Source organism: Euleptes europaea, chromosome 6 (assembly GCF_029931775.1).
Source record: "Euleptes europaea isolate rEulEur1 chromosome 6, rEulEur1.hap1, whole genome shotgun sequence".
Taxonomy (NCBI): Eukaryota; Metazoa; Chordata; class Lepidosauria; order Squamata; family Sphaerodactylidae; genus Euleptes; species Euleptes europaea.
Genome location: NC_079317.1, coordinates 52,205,867 through 52,228,773, shown reverse-complemented (window position 1 = coordinate 52,228,773; position 22,907 = coordinate 52,205,867). Strand labels below are relative to the sequence as shown.

Genomic DNA, 22,907 nt, shown 5'->3' with positions numbered 1-22,907 from the left:
TGGGAAGAATTGTTGACTTCACAGGGGGAGGCAGCAATAGCCTGGCCTTTTAAGGGCTTGCCATCTGCTATAAAGAGGTAGGGAGCAGACTGATGAAGAAGCATTGGTTACTTGTTCCTAAGCTTACAGTCAGAGTGCCAAAGACAGCAGAAGGTTCCAGGTTGCCTTGCCAATCCCCTTCCCTCTTCCTCCAAGGCCACATTGGACCCCCCCTCCCACACACACACACTAAGCCAGTGTGCACTCATAGGCACACTGACCCCTTGAAACACTGATAATGTTAATTATTATTCCACATGGGCCACACAATTATTCCACATGGGCCATACAATCCTGGGAATAAAGCTAGAAATACTGGCAAACAGGAGGGGATTTATCACTTGCTTTTACTGGCAATATCTTCTTATACTTCTCAAGAAAAGGAGAACAAATGAGAGAATTTGCAAAGGGGTTGGTACATAGCAGAGAATGATTTAAATTGGCCCCGTTTTGTTGGTGATCATGGGTGCAGTTTGTAACCTCTGGATTTTCACTTCATTGAAGTGGGCTGGGACCAGGTGTTTGTATACAGTACAAATGTAGAGAGTACACACATCCCGGAATCTGCATCTGACATTAAAATACATTGGGGGTTAATGCCACTAAATAATAGAAGCAGCGCCTATAGCTCTAAGAGATGTATGCCCTCAGTGACCACTGCTCGAAAACCACACAATATTGCCAGGTTTTAAGCATTTATTTCTGTCCATAAAAAGCAGGGAGAGGGGTAGGGCTCTTTCCAGAGATGTTTTGACCTATGAGGGAGGACTCACTGAGGCCGGGCATATCAGCATCCTTCAGGCGACTTGATACCATGTGGCATGACTCACAAGCCAGGTTGCTCACTATGGTTCAACAGCAGCCACCCTACACTTTTATTGGCATATAACCTAGGGGAAAATGAGATGCCCCTGCAAGTCCTTGTGGGTCCCCACTTATCCTTGTATATAAGATGAACTACTCGCCAGTCTTGAAAGGCCTGTAGATGGCACAGCCAGTCTTCATTAGTATGTGCATGGACTTTTACAGATAAGCAGAGTTTGGTGAGATTCGTGTTTTTCTCAATCATGGTAATTATTTGACTACAAAGGGTCTTCCCCCCCCCACATAATGAATTTGCACTGGAAAGATACATGAGGAATTCACCTTTTGCCTGTGTAACCTGCCCCATACGAAGCATTTGCAATTTGATTTCCTTACATATCTGAAGATGTGAGTGGAGTCTCACAAAAGCTCATATTGAAATAAATGTTGTTAGTCTTTAAGATGCCACTGGACTTTTATTAAAGTTCAAAACTACTCATGGTACATTCAGTCCTGTTTTTACTCATATAATGCTTGTCCTGGAATAATGAAACATCACTTAGATAAGCTTATACAGTCAATGAATTTTCCTACTTTTTGCTTATATGTCCATTTCATGGATTTCCCAATAACATTCGCCTTCTTTTTTCTTTACATACAGATAGATAACCACAAACTCTCAGATCAGAGAGAAGCTTTGACAGAAGGTCAGAACCCACTGCCAATCTATGTAGCTCTTAATATCAAAGAAAAGTACAGCACTGATGACTATAAAGGTAAAGGACAGACAACAAGGAAAGAGGATACAAATATTTATCTTTCATAGCAATGAAATTAATTTTGTATTAGAATTTGGTTAGACTCCACTATTTTTGAATTACAAAATTATATTAAGATGTAGGAGTCTTAGGGCTTCAGGCTTCCCTCCTACACCATTTCTGCTAGCAAAACTGACATGGGAGGGAAGTCTGAAGCCGCTTATCCCCTCTCACAGTGCTCTGGAGGCAAATGGATTGATGGAGCACTTTTAAGGTGAGTTCTCCAGTTTTAAAAGTGACTGTGAATTAGGTCAGATACCCTGACACAACTCATGTCACATGTAACATATAGTTTGACCCATGCTCTTCCCAGAACCAACTAAGAAGAAACAGAAAGGGAGTGTCTCTTATAGTGGTGTGCATTTCGGAAAGCTGAACTGGAAAAAATAGCAGTTTAAGCTGTAAACAGCAATCCTGATCCCAAAGAAGAAGAAAAAAATCAGCTTTTTTCCAGGATCATTTCAGGATCCCCAGCTACAGCAGTGGAAAGGGAAGAGATCCCTTAAAAAAAAAATCCCGCTTCAGCACATTCGTGCCGGCTTCGGCAGGGGTTTTAACCCCCCCTCAGCTCCATTATAGTTTATGGGGAATCTTTCTGGGGCTCTGGGGGGCTGTTTTTTAAGGTAAAGGCATCACATTTGCAGCATAGTTGATGGTGACTCTCCTTAGAAGAGCCCCCAAGTTTGATAAAGATTGAGTCAGGGGGTCCAATTTTATGGGCCCACAATTTTCCTCCATTTGGATGCCCATAAAATTGGACCCCCTGACCCAATCTTTACCCAGCTTGGGGGTTCTTCTAAATATCAGTGAGATATTCTTTGGCTATTTTTTTGGTTTGGCTTTCCCAAATGCACATCACTACAAGAGATAGGACAAGAGCTGTATTTTTTTCAGATTCCCTGAAATAAATGGGGGTGGGGGGACGACTCAAACTGTTATGGGAGTTCGTGAATATTTGGAAATCCCGAAAGTTTCCGGTCCAGTATACTCAGATCCAAATTTCCCTGAATTTTTTTGCACACCCTTAGTCTCTTGCCTAATTCTTGGCTTCCCTCAGGAACTACAACAGAACCATTATTTTCCCGCATTGTTACAGACTAGAGCCCATTTCATCAGTTGCATGCTCTTTGTCTGATGCAAGCTGCAGACCCCAAGCTCCTAGGGTAGAATAAAAACGTGTTAATCTTTAAGGTGCCACAAAACTGTTTATTTTTACCTAAAACTATATTAGAATAATCAGAATCTATATATTAATTTTGGGTTGAAATTTTACCATTGAAATCTGTACTTACCTTTTAAAATTCAGTACCATGTCCAGTACAAAATCCAGTAACATTGGCCATCTTAAAATGCCAATAAATATTATTCTGTTTGCTTAATTTCAAATTTAAAAGATTCAGATTTTGACTTTCAAAGTAGATCATCCATAGCATTCTTTGTTGGCCTCATAAACCACTTTTTAAAGATTTCATATAGATTTCATGGATGCATATATAAATTTCATATATGCAAACATAAGTCTGAGAAAAAAAATTAAAAAATAAGGCAGGCTCTATTTGTTCATGTAAATAAAGTCCATTGGGTCAGGCTAGCTATCAGTGGGTTGAATTGCTCACTGATTTTTTATGGTATTGTTGAGTGCTGGCTATAGTGGGTTTTCATTGCTTTGTAATTTTTTTAAAGATACATGGAAGTGGATTTTTGGAAATGTAATCTAAAAATAAGTATATAAACAAATAGTTTAATAGAAAAAGGGCTTTGAGTTGGATGGTTAACTGATACAGTATAGGAACCTAAATGATTTGTGTACATTATTTTTTATTGAGGTGATATTTTAGTTACATTGTGTCAAGCTCAGGTGTCCACCTCTCGATCTATGTAAAGGACTCACTCAGATAGATGTGGTCTGAAGTAAAACGCTTTATTCAAAGACAAGCAGGCTAAGACTAAGACTTGACCGCTCTCAGGCGTAGCAAAGCAGGCAATACTTTCCTAGGAAAGTCTACTAGACTATAAGCTCTTCTTCTGGGGGCCTGGGCCTGCATTGTCCGGCAATGACGGAGATAAGGATTCCCATGGTTGAAGACTCAACACGGCCCAGGTGCTTGGCCAGGCTAAACCAAAAGCACAAACACCAGAGAGGCCCTGGGAAGCGAGCCCAGGCCAAAGCCCTGACACATTGTTTACATTTGTATTTTATAGCTTGGTTTTAAGCTCTCTTTCTATTAACTGTATTCAGTAGTATCATGGCAATAGCAAAAAAAAAAAAATATTTTCTGAACTCTCCACAAGAGGTCTATGCACTGTTAAGTTTGCCCAGCTCTTCTAGTTAGGTAATTAGTAATAAAATGGTAGCTAGCGTTAAATAATTAATAAGAGGGGAATAATAGTATGTTTTGCTTTCGTTAGCAAATACCATCGTTATGGTATTACCATAATCCTTTTAAATGGTTCTTCATGTACTTTGGGCCTATTTGTATCTAGGGTTGCCAACATGCAGGTACTAAGTACAGGAAAGGCTGATGATATTCAATCAATCAATCACAAATTTACAAAAACAAGGTGTATTAAGTGCAGTGAATGACATACAACACACAAATCTATATACAATCCTATGTTAACAGTTCTAAAGGGTACAAGTCTCAAAAGTTCCACTATGAGTAATCTTCATAGAAGAATGGCGAGGGAATATGGTATAAACAGTCCCATACAGGTACAAGTATCCAACAATGAACTGCAACAAATCTTCATAGAAGAGTAGCAAGGGGGACAATCGTTTCTGTTCTTCCTCAGCCCCGTTTAGTCAAATGGGGAACACTACAAGATTTATTTGACATAGCTGCTTTTTTCATCCCTATGGGAGAAAGGAAATAATATGAGAGTTTTGAATGCATACAAATTGGCTTTGACTAAACGGGGCTGAGGAAGAACAGAAACGATCGTCCCCCTTGCTACTCTTCTATGAAGATTTGTACTTTCCTGTACTTAGTTCCTTACCTGTGGTAGTAGTACAGAGGTGTTTATTTTGGTTGCTTAACATCCAGGTACTATCTGGAGATCTCCTGCTATTACAACTGATCTCCAGCCGATAGAGATCAGTTCACCTGGAGAAAATGGCTGCTTTGGCCATTGGACCCTATGGCATTGAAGTCCCTCCCCTCCCCAAACCCCGCCCTCCTCAGGCTCCACCCCAAAAACCTCTCGCTGGTGTCAAAGAGGGACCTGGCAACCCTACTTGTATCACTAGAAATTCAGTTTATTTTCAGTCAGTAGCTGTTTCTCTGTTGGGACAAAGGACATGTTAATGAAACAAAGAACCATTTTTGTGGCAAACGGTCCACTGATATAATTATGGAGACGTGATGTAATTAAAGAAGGCCTTAATTAGGATCCAATCATGTTTTTGGTTTCTTGATAAGGTGTTCCCTTATCATACCTTCCTCAAGGTCTTTCTAGATATGGCCTGTTCTCTGGCCTGTGTGATCTGATTTGGTGCTACCCTTTCTCCATCTTTACTCCCTTTGTCCTCTGCAACCTAGATACTTTTTGTATTGCCTACACCATTAATGTGCCTTTACTGCATATGAAGGATGGTGAAGGCCTCAGTACCAGAACTGAATGTTGTGGTTAATGGTTCATTTAAGTTACTGAATAATTCCAAAATGGGTTGTCTACAAACAAACACCTTTTATTTTAGTATGCTAAGCTATATTATTTTAGTGTATTTCTGTGTTTATAATGTGACCTGTTTACTAGCTGTTTCGCCAAACTAGTGTGGGGTGAGATTATTTTAACAATACTGTAACATTATAACTATAATAACAATGAGATTATACAATTATAACAATGTAGTGCAAAAGGATTACTTGAGAGATTATGCCACCCTTCCTCCAGCAGACTGTCATTTGCCTAGAACTACCTTTCCATCTTCTATTAATATTTTTGCCATGAATTTGTAGAAGCTTTAATAATGGTTTGCTTTGCAACTTGCTCCTAATGAAGAAGCAAGAACAGAGAAAACCCCATTACCTCCTTTTGTGTGGTTCATTCTTTCACAGTTCCACAGAGTTTTCTGTTATTAAAATGATGAACTGCCCAAATACGCACACAGAGACAAGAGACAGGAGTTTGGAACTGAATTTTTTGCTCCATGCAAAACCCATAAACCAGAACGAAATTCAACATTTATGAGGATTATTTAAGACTAACTAAATTGACACAAATATGCTTTTGAGCTTTTCACCAGGCTGTATGTTACAAAATTTTAAAAAGACAGAAGAGTGAGAAACCTATTTTTCATGCCATGATGATCTGATCTTGCAGGAATCCTCTGTGAGATGCAAGTGGGCAGTTAGCTTAATTTTGTTCCTGGTGTTAAATTTACAGCACATTCTATGGGGAAGCTATATTCAATCCATGTCACCACAGAATAGAGAACAATGTATGCTTAGCCTCCTGGAGGAAAGGTGGAAAAATGTGACAGATACCAATGGGATGATTACTTCCTAGCGCTGACCCCATCCGATTGCTGCTGTCATAAAGGCAGCACACCAGGGTTCACAGGGAATGGAATACATGATCTCACTCTTCCTCTTTGCATGATGCACTTTTTTTTCTTTTTTCTTTTTTTGATGCGCATTTCTTGAGTTTCAGAGTTTCAGTTAAAATGTCTTTATTACATAAAACATCACTTAACGCTGAAATCTCTTACTGTCTCTGTTTATAGAATGGGTGGAATTTACTCCCTATGAGGTTGGGTTCCTGAAATATGGAGCATTTGTGTGTCCAGATAATTTTGGAAGTGAGTTCTTTATGGGTCGCATGATCAAAAAGCTCCCAGAGTCTCGGATAAGCTATCTTCATGGTAATGTATTAAATTATCCTATGGAACCAACTAGCAGGAGTACTCCCCTGTCGCAGTGTCCCTGACCTGCTTCCCTAGCCTTTCATAAGGAAATGGTTGCCTGACAGAGTTTGGAGGTGGGGGAGGAGTGAAGGAAACCTTCCTATCTGTTGATGAATGCTTAAATATATCAAGAATTCCAGCTAGGCCTAGGAGATGGATCTAATTCATGCATGTTGCATATATGAACCATATTTGCATGGAAGAAATGTTATGTATAGGCTTCATGATGCAGTCAGGTTCAAGTAAGTACCATGGCTAGGGTTGCCAACCTCCAGGTAAATTACAATAATGAGGAACACCTGTGCCAAGGTTAACGTAGTTGAAGAAAATGGTAGCACGAGGGCTCAAAAATATAACACCACACTGGGTAAAAAATACAAAATAATGATACAATCAATGAACATGCAAACTGTGCAAAAAATCATATAAGCACTTCTGAATGTGTAGACAATATTTATAGGCATAAAGTCAACAAGCACAATAATAAATGAAATGAAATGAAATGAAATGAAAAGAAATGAAAAGCATTACATCATGCAGTGGAGCAAGCAAATATATGGCACAAATTAGTGCTCTAGACTAAATACAATCCACAACGGGTATAGGAGTATCCAGTCCAAAACATAAAGTCAAACATCAACAAAAGGTTATAAGCTGTACCTAGGGAATGCGTCTATGTGGAATTCAAAAGCGCATGTATCCTCATGTGAGCGGTACTGCAAACAGGAGGTGGGGCATTTTTATAGCAGTCTGATAGCAGAAGGTGCATATTTAAAGAGATGGTACAATTATAAGTAAGATGGTACAGTTTTAGATAAAGCAGGACAAATCAAACTCATTATTGAGACCCAGGGGGGTAAGGGTCCGAAAGGCATAGATTAGACGAGCTTCTTGTTGCAATAAAAGTTTTTTGGCATCCTGAAGATGAAATGGTTTAGGTTTGAACTGCCATAAAACAAAAAATAGAATGTCAGTGTCAGATGATGAGAATTAATGAAATGTTGAACAAGCGGTGCCTCTAAATTGCGCGCCCTGATGCGCGTTCGGTGCTCACCGATCCTAAGGCGGACAGGACGAGATGAACAGCCGATGTACATCAAACGGCACGGACAGAGGACCGCGTAAACAGACATGGCCGTGCCGCAGTTGCTAAATTGTTTGAGAGTGTAAGAAAACTTAGAACTGTTAGAATGTACATCTTTGATGGGTAGACTATAGGGGCACATGGAGCAATGACCACACTTGTGGTGTCCCGGAGACATAGTGGAGGTAGATGGTAAAGAATCTGTTTTAATTAAGATGTCACGTATGGAACGAGTTTTCCTCATCCCCAAAATAGGGGGTTCTTTGCATCCAGGAATATCCTGTAACAAATGCCAATGGCGCATCAAAATGCGTTTGATGTCAAAAGATAGATGTGAGTACTGTAAGGAAGCTACTACTCTGGGTGCAGAGGAGCCATGAGTAGATGACGAGGAAGATTGGTGCAGCAGTTCTGATCTGGATCTAGAACGGGTTCTATCAAGCGCACTTTGAATGATGTCGAGTGGATATCCTCTTCTGCGAAAATTGGCCGCCAACGAATTGGCAGCTCTGAAGAAGTCTTCATCTCTGGTGGAATTTCTTTTGATGCGCAAGAACTGGCTGAAAGGTAAGTTGGAACGGAGGTGCAAGGAGTGGAAGGAGGAAAAGTGGAGATTGGAACCTGAATCTGTAGGTTTTGTGAAAGGCTTGACAGCCAATCTGTTGTCAGACCGTCGATAGATGGAAACATCAAGAAAGGAAATTTCAGAATTGTGATGGGATCCTACAAAAGTTAAAGAAGGGTGTAAGGAGTTCAGCCAAGTGGAAAAAGAAAGAAAACACTCTGAGGAATTGAGAATAATGCAAATGTCATCTATGTACCGTCTGAACCAGAACACGTGAATAGTGAAAAAAGTAGTAGAAAAAAGACAAGATTTTTCAAAATGAATCATGAAGATGTTGGCAATGGATGGGGTGCACGCAGCGCCCATCGAGACACCTCTGACCTGTAAAAAGAAAGTATCCTGATAACGGAAAAAATTATTCTCAAAAAGGATATCGAGTAAACTCATAAGGAAGTGAGTAGGCGGTGTTTGGTCAGGACGAGAGAATAATAATTCTTCAATAATACAGCGAACCTCATCAAGAGGTATATTTGTGTATAAGGCAGAGACGTCAAAAGTTGCCAGAGTGGCTTCAGAAGGAATCAGCAGATCTTCAACATCACGAATGAAGTGTCTTGTATCGGAAAGATAAGAAGAAGTGTCCTGGGCAAAAATTTGCAAAAAGGAGTCAAGGTATTTGGAAATGGGTTCCAGTAAAGAACCAACTAAACTGATAATGGGCCTCCCAGGAGGGGACACCAAAGTGAAGCAGTCCGTGGCAATAATTGGCTTGAGCATATGGTTTTCCTCTGGATCTAAATAAATAAAAAGCATTCCTTAAGACCTAATGCAGTAATGTGGGGTAAACGTCATGCCACTTACAGCTGTTTTGAAATAACTACACGGCTACAAGGTTAAAGGCACTTCATGCTGCCTGCTTGATAGTTGGGTCTGAAAAGTCGGCACTTGCTTATCTGAGGTGCTTTTCCAGGCATAGAATGGAAGGTCATCTCTGTTTTGGGGTTTTTGGTCTCTGCTCTGAGATACAGTGTAAAGGACGGAATTATGCCACTGTCCGATAAGACAGTACAGCAGTACAATAGACCTTGTACTGGTGACCTTGCACTTGTAAACCTGGTGACTTAATGCTTTCTCCATAGATGAGGTGGGAATGACACTGCCAGTCACTCTCCAGAAAGACCTAACTTGGATCCATGACAGAAGCCTGAAGCTTCCTGACTCAGCTCAGATAACCACTGATCTGAGAGGATATAAGGAAGCCTCAAACGGCCAAAAGGCAGGAGGACTGGTAGAGGACAGCTGAATGCTGTCTGGCTGCTGGATCTCCTGACATCCTCTAAGATGTGAAACTAGGAAAGCAGAGAGTTGATGGAAGTTGGCTGACGCTGACTGACCTCACTCCCTATACTTGTCTCTTGCGTGAGACACATGAAGTGAGTTACAGAGAGGGCAGCAAGTCTGTCTGGCCATAACTCATTTCCATTATATTTTATTATTTCATGTCTTGCGTGATATGAAACTATACCATTTCACAAGTTCTTTGTGAGAATGGGAAAGACTCTCTTTGAGAGGGATTCATTTCAAGATGACCTGCTAAGGCTGGATATCTGAAATGATTGCTGATAGACTATTCCATATAATGGAGGCTCTTAGCATTCCTACTAAATCTTACTGTGGGGTCTAAGAGTATTGGATCAGTTCCATATTTGGAAACACTGACATCTCATTAATTCTAGTAAGGAGTTGATGGGTTTTCACTGAATGATCTAAATAGTCTGACTTTCCTTGAGAAACATGGAAGTTGTGAAACCCAAATTACAGAACTGGTCCATACAGTTCTTAGAACCAGAAACAGGGAAGAAAGGAGTCAGAGGCTCCCCCAACATAATAGGGGAGGCTTCTGTACTCAGAATAAGAGGCAAGAGATGTTCCTGGGGGAAAAAGGAGAATCTCTTTTCTCTGTAACAAAGCTTAAGGCACATATAAAATGCTTACATAAAACATATACAAAATCTAGTAGGCCTATTCATGGAGACTCTTAGTTCAGGAAACATATTCACTGAAATTGACAAAGCTAGAGAATAGCTGAGTCTTCCATACAAACACTAATACAGCCTTAAGCTTGCACATAATAAATAATATATAAGCTCTGCATTGCTGACTATTAAGAGATACACATACCATCAGCATGTATGAAGCATTCCTGATCTTAAAAAGTGATCAGACATCTATAAACATAGAATGGTTTAAATATAAAAGATCATAGTATCTTATCCTCTGCACACTGCATTGGGTAAAGATACTACACTTAGCTGTAATAATTGACTATAGCTCAAATAGCTCTAATTTCAGCTTTCCCTGATAAATAGACTTCAGAATAGTATTTCAATGAACCTAAACTGGCATGAAATACTCAATAAGCTTTGGACTATAATTCTGAAATAAACTAAGAACCAGAGAATCAAAGATATGGTAAGGACATAGAAGCATGGGAAAAGTCTATGTCCTTACAGAAAAGGTTTGCAATATCCTAAATATCAGCTATGCATATGAGCTGGAGAGGTTTTAGAAATAATATAAGGTTGTACTCAATTTACTATAACTTATAGTTTATATTTCAGGTACTTTGGATAAAGAAGCTTTTAGCTATAACAGATCTTTTTCCCATTATATTTAACCATATCTTCTCTCTGTGAAACTAATCAGGTTTTCACAAGATTCTGTAACTATAGTATTCTGAATGAATCTAGAGATACTAGTTAGAATCTCATAAAGAGAAATGTATTAAAGGTTTAAGGTTAGGAAACCTTACATAGAGAAATTGCTTATAAAGATTGTATGAAACTGCTTGCATATGTTAACATAAACTGAACATGTTAAAGAATCATAAGGTTTGTACTTTATGACATGTTTTGAGAATGTGTATTCACATGCATATATATTTTATGTGAAATAAATGTTATTTAAAGGAAGTCCCTTGTTCATAAATTTTCTGGCACTTCTCAATAGAAAGCCTACAGTCCTTGTAGGAATTATCATTGACTTCTGGCTGTGAGGTCTCGCTGAATAGATAACTCCATTTCTCAGTAAATGGTACATTCTAGGAGTGTAGACCCCTTAACGCCACAAGCCGTGACAAAAGATTTGTGTACTTTAGGAAGACTGTAAAAAATCGGTACGCGTGGTAAAAGCTTGAGATCTCCCGCTATTACAACTGATTTCCAGCCAATAGACATCAGTTCACCTGGAGAAAATGGCCACTTTGGCAACCGGACTCAATGGCATCGAAGTCCCTCCCCTTCCCAAACCCCACCCTCCTCAGGCTCCACCCCAAAAACCTCCCACCAGTGGTGAAGAGGGACCTGGCAGCCCTAACCATGGCTCCAAGCCAAAGGTTTTATATTGGAACCTGAGAACACTGATTGATCATGCGCCATCTGGTTGCCAGGCAACAGAGGGGAGGGTTGAGGGGGCAGCATCTCAGGATAAATTTTTTAAAATAAAAATAAAGCCTCATCTATCTACCAAAAGTTCTGACCATAGAGTTCCTGAGGATTGCTAGAGTTACCTTTGCCACTTCTGGAGGTGACTAGGGTAGCTTTAGCAATTACCAGGAACTCTATGGTAAAATTTGTTCTGGTATTTTATAATGTTTGTTGATCTCTTTTCATTTGAATGCCAAATTCACATGATTGTGAATCATGTGTTATTTTCTTCATATTGTGGTTTTAGAATTGTTTAGATGTGTCTGCTGCCAGTATTATGGACATATTATTACTGTTACTATGTTAGGGTTTGGATGAGCTTTAATTATTATGTTACAAGAGATGTGACCCACAGATCTCACGGGAGAAGGGAAATCTCCACTTCCCTGCTTCCTCCTTTCTTCTTCTGCTTCTCCCCCCACCCATCAGCTGGTTTCTCCCTCTCTTCCACCCACACTATTATCTCCCCTCCCTGTCCAGTCCAGCCAATTGCCTGTTTTCCTTCCATTTCCCCAAATCACCTGGTTGCCCCATTTCTTCTGCCCTATTTAACCTGCCCAATCAACCATTCATTTGATGGCTTTTCCCTCCTAGCCAATCCCTTTTTTATATCTTTGTGTGGTATCATGGGTGGGTGGGCAACCCAAAATGTCAGCTTTGTGTGTGTGAGTGTGTGTGTGTGTGATAGCTGCAAAATGGACAGACTGCTTTTATTTTGGAGGGATTTTAACCCCTATTTTATTGAACTTTTCATGTTTTTATACAAACCTGAGGACTACCCCAAGTTAGCACAAAAATATACTTTAATCCTGGGTGGGTCGTCTTGCTGATTTTTTGATCTGCACAGAGGAGCCATCCATCACTGTCAGCTGTATGAGTGCATTTTGTATTGTATTGTATTTCCTGAGGGCTTTCAGACTTGAAAGGCAAGATAGGAATTTTCCAAATAAATAAATAATAGGCATTAGACATAGACCCTAGGCCATGCCTGAAATGAATATTCTCATATACTCCAATCCTAAACAGAGTTATATCTGTCTAAATCAGTTGTAGTCAACGGGCTTAGAACAGTTTAACTCTGTTTAGGATTGCCCCAATAGTCTTGCAGTCATGGTGCATGAGAGGGTGTGGTAGAGCAAGATGAAAGGAACACTAGTCCTCAACTGATTTGCCTTCAGAACTTTAATAAAATCTGTTCTTTATGAACTCATCCTAACCCTAATACCTCTCTCTCCTTTCTCAGGAATGTGGAGTAGCATATTTTCAGTGAACCTCATATATCTCTTGAACCAAGTTAGCGATTCAGAAGAATTCTGGCACAGATGGACTCGAGACAAAATCATAGATATCGGTGACTCATTTTCTTGTTTCTGCTTTAGACTTCTCTCTATTCTAAAATTGGTGTTTTGTGATTACGTGACATGTTGCTTAGCAGGCAGTTCATTTTCAACATTACAGGTCCAGTTACATGACCACTTCCCATATGTGAAGGCCTTCTCAATTGTTTATAAAAAGCACAACCTACTGTTTGGTGTAGCATTGTAAAGCTTCCCGAAATGCGTAGAGGCATGCCAAAGCACAATGTGCTGTCATAATACATTCAAATATACAGTTCGCCATGTATCAGTACAGGCAAAGCTAAAAGACATGATAACCAGCCTTGTGCAAAGTAGTTTTGTCAGGCAACGGAGGGGAGGGTTGAGGGGGCAGCTTTTTTAATATGTCTTTCCCTTTTGGTTCATTTGGGACTACCAGAGGTGGGCCCCTTCTTGGCTAAAAGGCAATGTTTTTTCCCTCACTTGTAATTTCCATTGGTTGTGTGCCTATGCTGTGTCTGTATGCACTACGAGCACGCAACCAATGGAAATAACACATGAGGAAAAAACCAATGAATACTCATAAAGAAAGTACAGATGTACAACAGATAAAAGGTTGCTATTCTATCAGGGTATCCTAATAGTAATACAGCTAGGAATGTATAGTTTAATCTGGACCCAAACTATCCAGTTCCACATGGGATGATAAAGTTTTTATATTGTTATGCAGATATCTATCGTTTCTTCCAAGCACAAGTCTATAATCCTATGTGTACTCAGTAATAAGGAAGTCCCATTCATCTAAGTAGAATTGTCAATATATGTGTGTCTTACAAAGTGCTCTTCTTGCTGGATGTTTGTGAATCCTTACTTAGCCAGCACTAAATTATGGAAAAGTGAAATGCAAGTTTGTATGCAGAACACCAAATCACTGTCATCTCTTTTGTTCTATTTCAGAGGAAAATCCTAATTTGCCTACAAGGCCTTATGAGTTGAAGAGCCACATGTATGTTCCTGCTGGAAATCTTTCCAGTGCATTCCGAGGGGTCTTAACGGATCGCCTTTCTGTTGCCCAAAATCACAATTTTCTTAAGGGTTTACAGCTGCATAACGATTACTTGGAGAATAAGCAGTTTCAGAGATGGAAAGGTAAAAAGGTGCATGCATTGGTTTATTGGGGCCAGAGTGCATTTTTGTGGAGTGCAAGTGACTACAGAAGGAAAAAAGTGGAAGGAAAAATGCTGTGGAACTGCTGTATACAGTTCCAAGGGACTATGCTACCACTTTTGCTGGCGTAAGTTCACGCCTGCAAAAGGTGGCATTCCTGGGGCAAAAAGGCTTAGAGAGTTGATTAAAGTCAGCCCCGCCCTTACATATACCCCCTTTGGTGCCAACATGAGCCCTTGGGCCAGAGGAACTCTGCCACCACAGCTGCGCTGGCACACATACATGGCGTTGTCGTGCCGCTCCCCACTGCACCCCACCGCTGGCATAAGTGGCACTGAGCTGTCGTAAGTGCCCATTTGGACTGGGCAAGTGTCACTTATGCTGGAACAGGGGTCATGTTGCCTCCAAACTCCTTTTGACATCCCCTTATGATTGCACTGTAATACTATACATGGCCACACTGAATGTTATTAATGCAAGAGAGAAATTGGGCGAAAATGCAGTCGCTTTAGCCTCCTTTATTCCCTGTTTCAGCCAGGATTCAGCCAGGATTAAATGTATGCGTTTTCGCCGAACTGCATTGGATCCTGGCTGAAACAGGGAATAAGGGAGACTAAAGCAACCATGCATTTTCGCCCAAAGAGAGTCAATTTAAACAAAGCATATTTTCTGGTAATATTTGTTTTATATCCAAATCATAAATGCAGGAAAGGAAAACATACATTCCTAAAATTGTTTACTCAGAAGTAAGGCCAATATAATTCAGTGGAACTTACGTCCAAATGAATATGCATAGTATTGCAGTCTGAATGGATTGTGTAGCAATTCCACACTGTTCAATTGAATAGGCTTGCAAATTAGGCAGCGGTGGTGTTTTCTTATGACAAAAACATTTCCCTTCCAGCCACTGTGTTGGATTGCTGCCCAAATCAATTAACAGAACATGATGACTATGTGGGACTGGTGGATGCTGGATTTTTCATCAATACCAGCTGCCCTCCACTTTTAAGAAAAGAGAGGAAAGTAGATGTCATTCTGCATTTGAGTTACAGTGCAGGCTCACAAATAATGGTAATGTATTCTGTATTGTGGTGTTGCTTTTACTAACAATAGGGTTTTTGGTTTTGGTTCTCCTAATAATTCTCTCTTTTTTAAAAATGATAAAATTCATCTGAAGTTATGTACTTTTGATACTCCTTGATTTCAGTGGGATATCTGGATGCATAGCTGTGTAGTTTGCTACAGCCAAATCAAATAGATTTATTGTGGTATAAGCTTTCAAGAGCCCACTTCATTTGGTGCATGTTTGACGGGAGATGCCAGAGACTGAAACCTGGGACATTCTACATGCAAAGCAGATGCTCTGACCACTGAGCCACATCTCTGCCTGATTTTGTGTAGTTCTGCTTCAAGAACACTTTATCCTGTGTAAAGTCATTCATTTTAAAATTCATACAAAATTATTCATTTAAGTGTCTACATTATAAAAACTATATCTAATTTATTGTCAATCAATTATTATGTTTTTGTATTTAAAAATATCCTCCTTTGTGTCTGCACTGAGTCCCACTTGGAATCTTATCAGCTCCCTGGGTCTCTTAACCACAAGCTTTCCCATAGGCTTTGTAGTGCAATTTGATGAACATTTTAAGGCAATGCAACATCAGTTGCTAAGCTGCAAAATGATTTGCTCTTAATTCTCATAGAATCTTTGATTTCAACTGCCCTCTTAATGCAGCCTCTGGAACAAGCCTGCAAGTTTTACACAGAGCAAGGTATCCCATTTCCAAACATTGTCCTTACTGAAGAGGATAAGAAAAACCCAAAGGAATGTTACTACTTCAATCAATCAGGATCTGCTGCGTGTCCAGATGTGCTTTTCTTCCCATTAGTGAATGATACCTTCCAACATTACAGAGCACCTGGTAAGTTATCTGAATTAGTCAAGCAGTTAGCTACTGCCTTCCTGAAACTTAGCTTTCATTTGACACCTACTTTTTATTCTACTGCTTGCTGAAGGAATCAAGATTTAACTAACTGTTTACCCTAATGTATGAAATGTGGATAGGGGTAAGATTAGGTATGGTTTATTCATGCACCTTGATATCTGCCTCAGGCACCCCAGCAACAAACTGAAAATTTTGGGCATTCTTGAATAAGAATGAGAAAGGGGTTGGTTGTCCAGGCCAGATCTGTAAAAGACTTTTTTCTTTCACCCTTCATGCCTTCAGCAGAACGATGAGTCATGAACGCTTTTGCAGGATGGAACGTATGAGTGGAATTGGTGTTTTTGTGATCTTTGTGCTAAAACTGGAGTCGTTTGCTTTAATCACCAACCTAGAGGTGAAACGCCTTGTAATTCTTTATCAATATAGTACTTTTAAAATGCTGCCTTCTAGCAAAATTTAGAAAATAAACCCCAAATACAACAACTGGTTTTAAAGGAAAATGATGATATGACCTCAAACCCTTCGATGTCTTCTCCTCCAGGCAGCAGTCAGGAAGGAATCCAATCCAAGAAGCAGGTAGTAATCCAGCAGGTCAGGATGAGGCACCAGGATCCAGGGAGAATCGGGCAGCAGGGTTAAAGCCAAGCTTTGCCACCAAACTCTCTCAGATCTCTGAATGGCCTGGTCTGCTAACCAGACCTGCTTTTATAGTCTTTGGCCAAGCACAGAAAAGTTTGAAAATAATTCCAGCCAAAAAACACCTTCTGTGATTGGCTGAAGAACACTGTTCTTTCTTACCTGGGTACCTATTGGCCACTGAGAATTCCTGTCCCTCATCCCTCCCCATCTCTAGGTTGTCCTCTGTTTCAAAAATTAAGGTAGACTGCACCAGCTGGCTTTGCAGCAATGCAAAATGCATGGCACCATGTGCCATTGGCCACATGGGTAGCTCCAGTGAGCCTTCCTTCCTATTGGCCACTCCAAGGTGCCTGCTCCCTCCCTCCTGCTGCCCTGGAAACCAGCCAGGGAGCAGGATTATGAAGAAAGGAGATAGTTCTCCTTGAAATGCAACAAGGGCCATGAAATGGAAATTCTGCTGAAGATGAATATCCAAAACCATAAAAGCCGAATATTTACTTGGCTTTTTCGGGAATCACATAACTCACAAAACAAAAAAATGGAAAATTCTTACACAGGTATCCATGGAGATAGATCACGATGGGTAGCTATGTTAGTCTTGTCCGTAGCAATAGAAATGAGGAAGAGTCTAGTAGCACCTTAAAGACTAACAAAATTTATGGCAGGGTATGAGCTTTTGTGAGTTGTGACTCACGAAAGCTCATACCTTGCCAGAAATTTTGTTAGTCTTTAAGGTGCTACTAGACTCTTGCTTTTTTCTACTGCTACAGGTCTCCAGAGTGAAATAGCATATCACCACATTGCCAACACCTCATTGCCAACACAGTCAAGATTAATGTGTTTTGTCCATTTTTAAAAAAATCCATGAACAAACAGTTCTAAGAGCTTTACTACTAGTGAAATACTCATATATTTCCAAATATAAAAACAATAAGCAACTTCTGTCTCTTTGTCCTAGGTGAAAAACGGAATGATGCTGAGATGGATGCAGGAGACGTTGATGTATCCAGTATCAGCAGCCCATATGATACTTACCTCCTCACGTACAGCGATGATGATTTTGACAAACTGGTGAACCTGAGTGAATACAACATCATGAATAACCAGCACCTGATTCTGCAGGCTTTACATGCTGCTGTGGCACGGAAAAGGCAACTCTACTACAGAAATTAATCCCTTTCCTATGTATTAATAGGTGGAATGGCTTGTGTGTGTTTTTTATATAACTCCCAGAACATGTGAAGCAAGCAGTTTTTAGAGATTACTCTATTGGCTGATGTTAATAGTTTGAAGGCACCAGTGGGAACAGTATTCTCCTTTTAAAAGATGGCTGCTTCACCTATTGAGAAAAGGCCTTGTCTCATATTTTAGGGGTGAGGAGAGAGATCTTAGTGGATATGAGAGGCCAAATTCATAACAAGATGCTAAGTCTCACTGTTGCATATATTAAAAATTAAAGCTGCAGTCCTATGTGAATTTACTCAAGAGTAAGCCTCATTGGACAAGTAGGGCCTATTTCTGAGTAAACATGCATAGGATTGTGCTGCACGCTGCACGTTGCAAAAAACAATGTTAACAACTGAGACACTGTCCTTCAGTGTTACTCCTCTGAAGATGCCTGCCACAGTTGCTGGCGAAACGTCAGGAAAGAAAATACCAAGACCATGGTTACACAGCCCGGATAACCTACAAGAACCAATGTTTACAACACTTGTAGTTACATTTTACAGCTCACAATTACTACAGCAAGAAATATCATCACACAGACTGTTTAACTGTGTGTGTGCGTGTGTGTGTGTGTGTGTGTATGTGTGTGTAAAGTGCCATCAAGTCACAGCCGACTTATGGTGACCCCATAGGGTTTTCAAGGCAAGAGGCACTCAGAGGTGGTTTGGCATTGCCTGCCTTCGCATCACACCCCTGTTAGTCCTTGGAGGTCTCCCATCCAATTACTTGCCAGGGTTGAGGATGAGAGCATGTGACTGACCCAAGGTCACCCAGCAAGCTTCCAGCTTGCTGGGTGGAAATTCAAACCTGGCTCTCCCAAATCCTAGTCCAACCCCTTAACCACTACATCATGCTGGCTCTTGAGGTAGTGAAACAGTTTGGAGAGTGAATGCATTGGCCAGAGATATAAGTGTTAGTGTGGGTCTTCCCACGGCTTACATGGCATAGCTGGGTATTGTAGGCCTCCTGTGACAACCGTGAACATCTAATCCTTGTGTGTGTGCATTGTATCTGACACAATAGTATATATGGATATAAGCCTTGGACATGAAGAGGCTAAGTTCCAGCTAGTGTCTTTAAGGTAAGAAAGAATAGAACATATACATTCTAGTTTCATGCCTGTAATCATTCTCATATGAAATGAAGCACATTAGATAAAGGACAGTTACAGGGTAAACTCTAAACAAAATCTATTGAAGTTAGTCGCTTTTAAGTCTCATTGCTTGTTAGGGGCAAAAGATAGCCCTAAAATCAGTGACATTGAAACATGCTTCACAACAGCTGGGTAAATGCCTTGTACTAGTGACAAAGCAGTAGAGCTTTTGTAGCATTAGGATTATATGTTATAGATTCAAATAAGTCTATGAATACTAATATACTGAATTCATTCATTACATGCCAGAAGAAGGCAGTTGGCTGTCATTTCTACACCAACAGCCGTTAGACTTTTTATGTTGTGGTTTTCTTTCTTTTTTAAAAAAAAAACCTTATATTCTTTCCTTTGTGTCATTTCACTACCAGTTTTCCACAAAAGACTGCTTACAGTATGTGTCTTAAAAGGTTTGATGTAGAGTATCCAGTCCTAGTATTAACCATAAAAGACTACTTCATTGGTGTCCAACAGAGTATCCCAATGAAAATGGCCCACATTTCCCTACTTTCAAAAGGTGTACTCAGAGGTGAAGGCTTGGTTTGGTTTAGTGGCAGTACCAACTCCATTGGATCTTCCAGGATCCTGTGAGTGGACAGGAGAAAAATAGGTGGTACGAGATCAAGGATGTAAATCTTGTTGGGATTTGTGAGATTTTGTTCTAGAGTTAGTTGGATATGCTGTTAATTTGGGTCCCATAGTAGTCCAAGTACAGGTACAGTGTTGCAAAAAAAGAACTCCCACAGGGCTCCCTACACAAATGCAATGATATCACAAGAGGACATTGTAGGTAAGACTGTGTTAACTCCCTTAGCCCTGACTCTGTGGTTTACCAGGGAGATGGGGGATATAAAGCATTTTGGAAGATGACTAGTGCAATGTTGGTGTAATGATGGATTAGACAGAACATGCCATCGAGTCCATTTGCAGGCCTATGAAGCGGCAGTGATGATGGCAAAGAAGGGTTTCTTCTCCACCACCATCAAGCCAGCAGAATCTTGTCCCACTCAATTGTTTATACTGGTTTATGACTTGGTAACACCTAAGTTCAACTTGGCTAGTGATGTTAATTTGGCCCCTAACTATGATGTATTTGTGAAGTTCTTTGCTGATAAAATCTTTTTCATTTGTTCTAAACTGGAAGCCAAGTTGAGAGTAGATCCAGTACATGAGGTGTCAGAAACTTGTCCTGTTGTTATGCATAGATTCAGATAAATCTTGCCTATGGATGCTGACAGGACCCTGGGGAGTGTGAGCTGTGAGAGCCACCACTTGTGCTTCCTGAGGGGAGACCCCCTGTTAGAGATCTTTTAAGAGGTGCTGCAAGGCTTATTTGTTTGCCAGGGCTTGTGAACGTGTATGAATGACAGCTATCTGTTATGGGTGGGAGGGAGGTATTTTGGGGGGGGGGTTGGTTTTAACGCACACACACATTTGAATTTAATCTGTACTGTTTTATTATTTACAAATTGCCTTGAGATAAGAGGAAGGTGCAATATAAACATTTTACTAAATAAAATAAATAAATATTCAGGAACTATCTTCGTTGCGTTAATTTGAATGTATGGATTTCACATAATGAATACCTAACAACACATTTACTAGGGATTTTCAATCACCTACCACTTTGGTTCTCATCTTCATCACTGGTCACAATTTAGGGAGATGATTGTTCATAAAAATGTTAGAATGTGGCAAAATAAATTTGGATGTGTCCATTTGCACTGCTTTCTTGCAGCTGCCACTCTCTTACCTCCATAATTTTTTAAAAATTCCTTTGGAGAATTTTGAGTTGAAACTTTTTACATAGATAACTCTGTGTACCTTCAGTGTCTACTTATGAACCTAAGTAACTAATGATTTTGTGATAAGTTCTTGTGGTCACTTCATAATATATGCTGCTGACTGCACGGGTACAAAAAAATCAAGCAATGTAAAGTTATCCAACGGATAAATCTGACTGCCGTGGCTGAGAGAGGGAATGAACTTTGACTGATTCCATGCTTGACAAATAGGTCATGTTAGTGAACCAACTCTTACACTGAGGGCTGTGTGAGAGACACAGACATCTGAATAGTAAGTTTTTAAAATCTGATTTTTTTAATATGCCTTTTGACAATTAGAGGTTGCAGCAGCAGAAGGGGTGGGGGCAAGGGAACAGCAGCTGTAAATAATCATTTCTCCCTAAGATAGGTGGCTGTTCTCCATTTCTCAAGATGATTTTGTCCCATAGAAAAGCAGCTTCAACCCCAAAAGAAATGTGTTGTTGGATCCATCCCCATGTTGTGCCAATGCTCCTGCAGCTGTATTCAATAAAGCTGTGGCCCTCCCCTCCCCAAATCTGGTGTATATGAGGTCATTCCCCCAAAACTCCCTCCCCGCATTATCCCTGGGGCTCAATCTTTAATTAAAGGTGCTTGCATGTGAGAAGAGCCCAGTGACATTCTGCTTATAGTGGTGCATCTAAGGTGTGGCACTAATTATAATACACACAAATACCAAGGTTTACATTGGAAAAACAAGCTTTGTGGCTCTGGAGACTTGTAAAACAGGTATTGTTTTCAGATAGTTCTTGATTAAATTACACCTCCACTTTTGAAGTAACAGGTTATTAAATAAAAAAGAGACTGCCAGTCAAACTTGTATCTGGCTATCGCTCACAAACTCAGCTTCTGAGACTTGTCATGTAGCACTGAATGTAAGAACAAAATCTTTTTCTTATATGTAGTGCTACTTAGGGCTGTTGAAAAAAAATTCGGTAAAATTCGGATTCAGCGAAATTCAGCCCGTTTTTATTCGGGAAATGCCGAAGTCCGAACTCCCCCGCTTCGGGTCCGTGCAATTCAGCATGAGGTCCGGAGTTCGGGGAAAAATTCGGCCGAATAAAGCCATTAAAATCACAATCACACCTTTCTGCAGCTCTGGGGGGGCATTTTGGGGGTAGGGGTCCCAAACTTTCAGCATAGCTTCAAAGGACCCTTTTTGCAATAATCCCCAAGTTTTGTAAAGATTGGATCAGCGGGGGCTGAGATATGGGCCCCAAAAGGGGTCCCCCCTCCTTAATGTGCATTTGCAATTAGCAGAGCTTGCCGCCCACTCAAAGCTCCCAGCCCCGACAAACAGCTGAGCGAAGGTGCGAAGAAGTTTGCAAACCATGAAAAGCAACACAACCGTGCAAACCATCACGTTTGCAACCATGCAAAGCAACACCTGACGCCTGGGAGTTTGCAAACCATGGAAAGGGACAGAAGTTTGCAAAACATGCAAAGCAACACAACCATGCAAAGCAACACGTTTGCAACCATGCAAAGCAACACCTGATGCCTGGGAGTTTGCAAACCATGGAAAGGGACAGAGGCATGCTAGCTAAGCATCAGGAGCAGGAGGGGGTGGAATTTCCCCTTTTGCATTGGACTCGGGACCAGGCAAATGCATTCTTTAAGTCACAATTTGAAAACAATTTTTGAGCAAGCATCAAAATAGACCTAACCAATCTTATGAATGAGGGAAAACCTGAGGACACACAACTGAAGCCCCCCCTCAAACCAGGGAGAGAGAGACTTGAGGGGGCACACCCACCCCAGACAGAATGGGCGAAAGCCCCCTTTGGCTCCCCCCCACCCACAGAAACTGCTCCCTCCCCACACACACATAGACTCTGCTTCCCCCCACACACACACACATAGGAGAAAAATTATAGATTAAAGCCCCAAAAGGGGTCTTACTGTGGACGTCTTCTGTTCCATCAGGAGGGACTT

At 40.6% G+C, this 22,907-nt stretch overlaps 1 protein-coding gene across 1 annotated transcript in view; it reads left to right on the top strand.

Annotated features, from left to right (window-relative positions):
* Positions 1-17,946, top strand: part of LOC130479490 (cytosolic phospholipase A2 epsilon-like) — a 62,139-nt gene extending 44,193 nt beyond the window's left edge. The window contains exons 14-20 of the mRNA XM_056851889.1: positions 1,505-1,619; positions 6,388-6,525; positions 12,945-13,052; positions 13,975-14,166; positions 15,089-15,255; positions 15,923-16,109; positions 17,731-17,946. Coding sequence (XP_056707867.1) covers positions 1,505-1,619; positions 6,388-6,525; positions 12,945-13,052; positions 13,975-14,166; positions 15,089-15,255; positions 15,923-16,109; positions 17,731-17,945 — 1,122 coding nt within the window. The 3' untranslated portion in view covers position 17,946. The remainder of the gene's footprint in view (positions 1-1,504; positions 1,620-6,387; positions 6,526-12,944; positions 13,053-13,974; positions 14,167-15,088; positions 15,256-15,922; positions 16,110-17,730) is intronic.
* Positions 17,947-22,907: the final 4,961 nt, after the last annotated feature.